This window comes from Podarcis filfolensis, assembly GCF_964270895.1.
Source record: "Podarcis filfolensis genome assembly, chromosome: 15".
Classification (NCBI taxonomy): domain Eukaryota; kingdom Metazoa; phylum Chordata; class Lepidosauria; order Squamata; family Lacertidae; genus Podarcis; species Podarcis filfolensis.
The window spans coordinates 11982266-11990903 of NC_139618.1; the positions used below are offsets into that span (position 1 = coordinate 11982266).

The following is an 8638-nucleotide window of genomic DNA, read 5'->3' on the forward strand; positions in this document are numbered from 1 at the left end:
CGGACATCAAGAATCACAAGACAGAGAAACCAGTAGGAGAACACTTCAATCTCCCAGGACATTCTATACAAGATCTCAAAGTAGCTGTATTACTACAAAGGATTTTCAGAAATAGACTGGAAAGAGAAGCTGCTGAATTGCAACTCATTACCAAACTTAAAACCATGGAGAGACCTGGTCTGAACAAAGACACTGGATTCTTATCTCATTATACATGACAAAGCCATTTTTCACCTTCTCACCCCTTGCTTTTTCCTGTAAGACCTATTGCAGTCGTTAAGAGTCGTCAACAGGCTCATCACAGCTATCTGCCATCACCCATTCCCACCACCCTTCTGAGTAATACCCCTCCCCACCTTCTCACTATATAGAAGGATCTGGCAACTTCTGTTTCAGTGTATCTGAAGAAGTGTGCATGCACACGAAAGCTCATACCAAGAACTAACTTAGTTGTTCTTTAAGGTGCTACTGGAAGAAAAAAATTTTTTTTTGTTTTGAAGAGATTGGTGTTTTTGTTTTGACATATCTCAATTCTTGGCTGAGCTTTTAAGGTTTTTGTGTAGTCTGACAAGGCCAAAATTGGCAATTTAAAAAAATTTCAAACCCTCCTAACTCAAATGGGATGAGACATTAAAATTTTAGATTTAAACTTTGTTTTGATCATATTCACACCTCAAGATGCTAAGCTACCACTTAAAATAACAATAATGTTCACAACCCATTGAGTTTTCTGTCACTTCACACTCGGCCCCAGGAGAAAGTGCACAGTGCCTTCCCCTCATCAGTGATCAGTAGTGTCATAGGCTGTACTGCTTGCATTCTTTAACCTTTATTGTTTGCCTTTCTTTTACAATGGAAAAGACAAGGAGGGCTTCCATAAGAAGTTATAAAACAACCAACCTATAAACATCAAAGACAGACATGAACCATCACCAATGGTGGTGCATTCAATCATGTCAGCACACAAAAGCTGAAGCTACTGTCCAATACAACCGTTAGCCCTAAGGCACAAGTGAGGAACTTGTGATTAGATTCCAACTTCCATCAAGGGCCCCTTCTGAAATAACGTTTTCCACATGCTCAAGTGGCATACAGGGACAGATCTACTATGAAACTAATGAAGCTTAAGCTTCAGGGGCCCCAATTCTGGAGGAGCCCCAGAAGTGACTTTAGTCCGTATTGCTTAAAATTTTGGGGTCTGGTAGATGCGGGTGGCGCTGTGGGTTAAATCACAGAGCCTAGGGCTTGCTGATCAGAAGGTCAGCGGTTTGAATCCCTGCAACGGGATGAGCTCCCGTTGCTCGGTCCCTGCTCCTGCCAGTTAGAAATCACGCAGTGCAAGTAGATAAATAGGTACTGCTCCGGCAGGAAGGTAAACGGCGTTTCTGTGCGCTGCTCTGGTTCGCCAGAAGCGGCTTAGTCATGCTGGCCACATGACCCGGAAGCTGTACGTCAGCTCCCTCGACCAGTAAAGCGAGATGAGCTCCACAACCCCTGAGTCGTCCGCGACTGGACCTAATGGTCAGGGGTCCCTTTACCCTTTAGACTAGTTTGAGTCACATTACTCAGATTGATTGATTTTTTGTTGTATATACTTCAACAATCCCACAGTTTTGAGACTCAGTAGCACAAATGTTATAAAGGTATTGTGATCTGTTGTGGAACAACCCCATTGAAGAAGATTACATTAGCTACCCAGACCTTGCTACTGGTTGCAAAGGGGCCCACATGAGAGTCCAAGCTTCAGGGCCCCCAAAATGTACGTCTGCCACTGGTGGCATAACACCTTTGGGCTGTAATCCTATATGCACTTTTCTAGGTTGTAAGCCCTATTTGTCACAGGAGAACTGCCAAATAAGGTGCATATTATGAAATGTGTTTGCAGCAGCGGTTTGGGGACCAGAACTTACTTGATCAAAAATATTTCGACGGGCTGTCACAACTAAAGGAAATTTGGGCTGCAATTCTGTACATGCTTCCTTGGGAGAAAGTACCATTGAATTCAGTGGGATAGCATTTTCAAGCCTATTTCTTTAAGAATTATTACTTCTCAATTGAAGGGACATATTTTGCTTTCTATTAAACCTCTTTCACCATCTACTTGATAACAAAATAACTTTACAAACCAAGCATGGTGCATATGAAAATTATTTGTCATACCACTCCTTTGTATAATCCCATTTATATTATAATTATGTCCACCTGTGTTATAAGGACGCCAAATGCAGAAAGCTTTGAAACCAATTATTTCAGATTATTATTTTAACTATAAGTGGTCAGAAATGACTAATAACAGAATCAGAAGTAAAACAAATGCTTACTCACTTTGCCTTTCAAAAACCTTTCAAAAAAGAACTTTTTTTTTTGCTTTTGTCTTGCCACTTTTTAACTTCCTTTTAGTGCCAACAGATGGATAATAAGTATCATATGCCATTTCAGGTGTTAAGAAGCTCCTTCATCAGAAAAAGCATTAATGTAACACTGTGTGATTCAGTAAAGAATTTTAGTATCTGAAAGGCTTCCCTTAAATCATCCTTAAGCCTCAAGGAAGGTAATGAAATCATAACAATTGTTTTTGTGGAGCAACTTTTAATTCTACAACAGCACATTGTCGCTGTCACGGAACAACAAAAAATACAGATTTGATCATGCAAGTGGGACTACCTGTTCCTGTACTTGAGTATCCATACTGAAAATGCAAAAGTCTAATTTGCTGTCTCTTCTTTTCTCAGATAAGTGCAAATTTTGTGTACTGTCCACTGACTGGCTTTGCTGTGGGAGAAAAGCAATCAGAATTTGCAGGCTGGGCCTTTCCGTTTCCAGGAGTCTTTTTACTGGAAGGGTTTATAAGTGCAGATGAAGAATGCAAGATGGTTGAGCTGATGGACTGCAGTGCTTGGAAGCCATCACAGTCTGGCCGAAGAAAACAGGTCTTGTTCTCTAATTGAAATTCCTTCAACCCCAACTTGTCTGGTTTTTTAAAATGTGCATGGCTTTCCCCTCTTCCTCCTCATCTCCCTCTTTCTGCTTCAAATGCAGTGGTTAGTGTGTTGGACCAGCACTGGGGCAACATGAGTTCCAATAGCCACATATACAGCCTTTCCAATATGACACCTGCATACACAGCCTAATTTATTTCTTTTAAAGTCTTTTTGTATGTATGTATGTATGTATGTATGTATGTATGTATTGCCATCCAGAAGTAGGGCTGTGCATTGAATCACCATATTGTTGAAATAACATAATAAGTCTTTCAACAAAGCAATATACCTTGCAGATGATTTGCAGGTACAGTGTCTACTGCTCTGTTTGTTCTCTCCCTTCTCCTAAGGACAAGAAATGAAGATAAGTCCTTACAAACCAGCAAACTCTTTCAGCTTCACCAGTATCTTTTCATTTAGAGCTCAGCTAATTATGCAGAGTCTACTAATAATCCAGGAGAAACCCTCCACAGCTAGACAATCAAAGAGGCAAAGTAAACAAAGAACTGGAAAGCACTTATTTCTTCCCTCACCACTGAAAAAAAAGAGGGGGAAGAGTTTTCATTTTCATTTCCTGGTAGTGTTTATGTCATTGGTTCCCCCTAAATAGCTTTCCTCCATATTAAAAAGAGTGTTTTTTAAAAAATAAAAATTAAAGGAGACTAACTTTTTTGCTTGCTGGCCCTCCCTCCCTCCCTCCCTTTGATAAAAAAAGGAAAGATTGGTATTATGAGGGCTTTGGGGGGGATGGAGGGGAGAAGATTTAGCTGGCTGCCTTATACTGAATGGGAGGTTGGGTACTGTGAGAATGATGGTGAGGGTGTTTTTCAAAAGCAAATGTGTGTCTACTCACAAGCAAGCCCTACTGAATTTAATGGGGCTTACTCCAAGGAAAGTAGAAGCAAGTTTAGTTCATAAATAAGTTGAAAATATATTAAATAGAATATGTGGAAGTTTATTTAATATTTTTATTAAATCTACTACTTCCTTACATTTTAAGGCCCTCCACCACTGCAGGGAGCCTTGTCAAGGCCCTTGGCTACTGCAGGGAAGTGTGGCGCACCCTCCGCTGCTGTGGGGAGGTATGGCAGGAGCCTCTGCCCCCGCGGGGAGGCCCATCAAGGCCCTCCGCCACCGCAGATATATATCATTATATATCGAGATATTGTGATATTTAGCTGGGGATATATATTGTGATGTTGAAAACCAGATATTACCCAGGCCTATCCAGAAGTACTCTGGGCAGCTTACAGTCATAAAGTGATGAAATATAGTATGATTAAGTGACAATATGATAAAAACAGCATGCAGTCTTAAATTTCCAGGAATGAGAGAACAAAACCTGCTAATTAAAATCACAGAAGCAGTGGTTTTGGTTTAAAACAGTAAAATCACTTTGTTTTAAGGTGGTGGGGTCTTCACCTGGTGCTTGAATGACTATAAGAAAGGTGCCAGGCCATCCATTTCCGGGAATGGCATTCCACTCCCAGAGTGTCACTGTTGAAAACACCGCCTCCCTGATAGTTACCTGCCACATGCCAAGAGCCACATGCCACAAGAGCCCCAGAGCACAGCTTCTGAAGAGGATCTTAAGGCTCCGATGGGGATTAGATGGGAAAATATGATGTTCAAAGCTATTGCTTTAGTTATATGCAGGTTTAATAAAAACCAACTTTGCAGACAGAAATATCCACCATCACGCCTTGACCTATTTGTGCAAGTGAAAGTATGTTGCACAAGTGGGCTGGATGTCATTCTTAAGATTTCTTCTATCAAGGGACAGCTGTACTTAATAAACTGCATTGGTAGTGCTTGTAAGGTGGGTCAGCATTATTATTCTCATACTGCCATTTGTGGACTAAGGACCAGCTTGTCTGAGGCTTCCTAGAGGCTTCATGGTCAAGGTAAGATTTGAACCAGGAAAAAGTGAAGCAGTGCTTTGTACCAGCTCAAGTAACCTTTTCTCCTCCTCCTCCTCCTCCTCCTCCTCCTCCTCCTCCTTCCTATAGGACTATGGCCCCAAAGTGAATTTCAAGAAGCGCAAGTTGAAAGCAGGCGGTTTTGCTGGCTTGCCCAGCTTCAGCCAGGAGATTGTGACTCGAATGAGAAGCCATTCTGTGCTCAAGGACTTCTCTCCAGTCGAGCAGTGCAACTTGGATTATGGCCCCGAGAGAGGGGCTGCTATTGACCCCCATTGGGATGACTGGTGGCTTTGGGGGGAACGCCTGGTTAGCTTAAACTTGCTTTCAGCAACTGTGCTCTCCATGTCTTGCGACTCAGAGGATCATATCCAGTTATTTCCAGCCTTTCTTCAAGACAGCAAGCAGGTACACAGCTCTTTGACCCATGCTGTTTCTCAGGAGCATTGGCCTAAAGAGTCTACTTCTTCAGGAGGATTCAGAAGCACCACAAAGTGGGGAACTGACCCTTCTTCCCCCACCAGGTCAGTTTTGTCTAAAGAGGTTGTCGTCGCCATTCACTTACCTCAGAGATCGCTAGTGGTTCTGTATGGACCGGCTCGCTATAGATGGAAACATGCCATTTATCGCCATCATATTAAAAGTCGCCGTATCTGCATCACCTTCAGAGAATTGTCTGCAGAGTTCAGTCTTGGAGGAGAACAGGAAGAATTGGGTCAAAAGCTCCTAAAAACAGCTCTGACATACCAGGGAATACCTGTATAGGCATCCATGTGGAGGAACTGAAACTCTTTAACTTGTTTGGATCCCCGGAAATTAAACTTCAAGGCCTTTCATAAACTTGGGTCTTTTTCTGATAATTCTACTAAAGTTGTGGTTTTCAGTGATCTTTCAAGGAACCCCTTGCTCCTCTTCCACCAGCTCTTAGGCACACTGATATTTCAAGACTTCTTGGGCTTTATCATTCCCTATGAAAGGGCAGTGTACCCCAGATGTAGGAGATTAATTAAAAGTGCATGAAACTTGCACATATATAATAGCTGCAGGGCAAACACCACAGGTAAAAAGGCTATGAGATGTTGCCCCGTACACGTTAAACCATTACACCCTTTATTTTTAAATGTTGCTGAATTTCTTACAAAACACTCAAGGCAATTAACAATCACCAAGGTTAATGGTTAATTAAGACAAATTGAGAAAGCACGTATGAAGTTGATGAGGTCAGCAAAGGTGAAGGAACCAGAAATTGGAACAACAGACATGCCTCCTGCAATGAAAAGGTTTTCAGGCTGCACCAGAATACCAATGGAGGCAAGAGAGATTTCCCAGGGTTGTGGGCTCCACAGCGGAGAAGACCCTTGCCTGTGTTTCCACCAACCCTGGGAGGTGGTACCAAGCTTTTTCTTAGTGAGCAATTGGATGGAATGTTACCTGCATCCTTTTTCTTATATCTCCATAAGTAAGAGGCGTAGATTTTCTCAGGCAGTGACACCCCTGGGGTCTGCTTGCTGCACTGTGCCTTGACTCGCAGCTCCTGGGACTGAGCACTTTCACTGCTCTGCTTTTAAGAGCAATTAACTGGAAATTGAATGTGCTTTACTGTAGATTCTCCCTCAGTAGCCCATGTTCTGCCTGCACACATGGATTGGCAGTTTATATAAAAATAATACAGTACAATCACACTAATGCTTCTTTCCCCCCAAACATAATTTTAGAAAGCTGGGAAAACACGTCTTAAAGAAATCCAGCACAGGATCCCAGCTGTCTGATAAATAAAAAGGATGTAAGGCATTTGACAACATGGGACATACTTCCTACCTTGAGGGAACCCTGCTCCACCTATGCTCTGCTTGCTTGCTAACTAAATTGTAATAGGAAGATCCCCAGACAGCAGGTAGCACCTGGGCTTTGACAGTAACCACAACAAGATTCTAGGGGCTGATGAAATCATATGCTGTATTGCACCAGTATTTTTTCCCCTGTATGCAGACACAAAACACAGCTTAATATTCGCCATGTAATTATATTCAAAAGTGTGAAGAATACCTACCATATTGTCAGGGACTCAGGAGCAGGAGCACTGGGGAGAGAGGAAATGGAGAGCGAAGGGGAAAAATCCGAGGGCAGCGTAGGGGAGTATGACAGTGGCCCGAGAGATTCCATGAGCTTCTCCAGCGAATCAGAAGATTCCCAGAAGGGGGCGCCGATGGTCAGGGCAAGGGGGGTCCCAGGGGGGACGCACCAGAAACAAGGAGCCAGAGGGGAACCCCAAAGCAGCAGTGGGGGATCGGGACCAGTTTCCCCACCAGAGCGTAGTGGGGGGGAAGAGTCACATGTGTCAGGGCCAGCGTCTCCTCCAGCGGGGAGAGAGAGTGAGTCAGGGCTGACCACGCCTCCAACGGAGGGGAGGTCAGTTGCAGCTAGCCCCCCCAGAGGGGGAAGCAGTGACAGCAGCAGCAGTGAAACGGTCAGGAGAAAAGTTCAAATGTACAGGCGCGGGGAACAGCAGGAGACCCGGATGGGGAACCAGCTCCTAAAGCCTGCCGGAGGGAGGGGGAAGGCTCAGGGGACTCAGCGTCAGAAGAGTCTAGAAAGGGCGAGACCTCAACGGCTAGGCGGAACCAGAGGCGGAAGGAACAGAGGAAGAGGTGGAGTAAGGCGAGAGTCTTAAATTGGTGTCTGGGGGGAGGAGACTCAGACGGAGCATCAGCGGTCTGACAGTTGAGACGTAGAGCTGCGCGCTGCGGCTCTGGAAGTGAAACTGAACTTCAATAAAGACTTTTGTACTTAACAACGAAGCAGCGTTGGTCCTTTGTAAGCTGGGACCTTGGGCAGCTCTGACACATATATACCACACAAACGGTATATTTTGCTTTTCTCATGATGACTCAGCTGGCAGCTATGAGAGACTGCTGCAGAATGAATAAATAAAATAGGCAATGAAAGAAAAGGATTTAAAAGTATCTGCTGGTGAAGAGAGGCTTAGGCTATGGAAAGCCCCCTACCTGCAGGATCACCTGCATGGCGAAGGATACAGGTGGTACAACTAACAGTTCCGTTACTGATTCAGTTAACTATTAAGGAAACAAGAACAGCCCATCTAGTCCAGTATCCCAGCGTAATTCAGGGTCCTGTGAAAAATTATGCTAGCAGCTCAGATCCAGTTGCCTGACAGTGCTGGGGGCACCAGGCTGGGTTTTCGAGGAGGGGGCAGAACAGGCACCAGTGGTGGGCCCTGCTAGAGTGTTGGGACCTTGGTAACTGCCCATGAATGCGAGGTGATGGTGCAAGTCCTATAATTCAGACACCTAATGCGGCGAAAAATATCAGCGCCAGATAGGTAGATGCCTGCTTGAATATATTTTAAAATCTTTTGATCAAGTGGCACCAACTGGGGGTGTGCATATGTGTGGAATCTTGGAGGTTGGGAGTTTCATAGTTAAAAGTATCCTCCTGCCCAGCTCCCACTGGGGTTGCCATCAAATATATTATTAAGAAAGAAAAAATGAATTGCTAAAAGAGGGCAAATATATTGTTGACATTTGAACATGCTCATTTGTGTGCCTACACTGGCCAGGTGCTGTTTATGGGGAAACATCAGGACCTCTGCTGGTCTCCCTTTTGATGGACCAGGCAGCCCTTCACACAGAGAACTGTCCTCTTAAAAATAGGACACGTGGCCACTCTGTCTCTTGTCACAGATCACTTTACAAAGGGAGAATCCTTTCTCCCCCCAAA

The 8638-nt window shown here is 44.0% G+C and overlaps 1 protein-coding gene across 2 annotated transcripts; it reads left to right on the forward strand.

The window, feature by feature from the left end:
• The first annotated feature begins 561 nt into the window (after positions 1-561).
• ALKBH4 (alkB homolog 4, lysine demethylase) lies at positions 562-5740 on the forward strand. Of its 2 annotated transcripts, XM_083588028.1 has the most exons (3): positions 562-1012; positions 2733-2930; positions 4991-5740. In XM_083588028.1, exons 2-3 carry the CDS (start codon positions 2871-2873, stop codon positions 5663-5665), a joined length of 735 nt encoding a protein of 244 aa, XP_083444154.1. In that variant the 5' UTR covers positions 562-1012; positions 2733-2870; the 3' UTR covers positions 5666-5740. The 2 variants fall into 2 exon arrangements, with proteins under 2 accessions (XP_083444154.1, XP_083444153.1); XM_083588027.1 differs by lacking the exon at positions 562-1012 and having other exon boundaries at positions 2292-2930.
• Positions 5741-8638: the final 2898 nt, after the last annotated feature.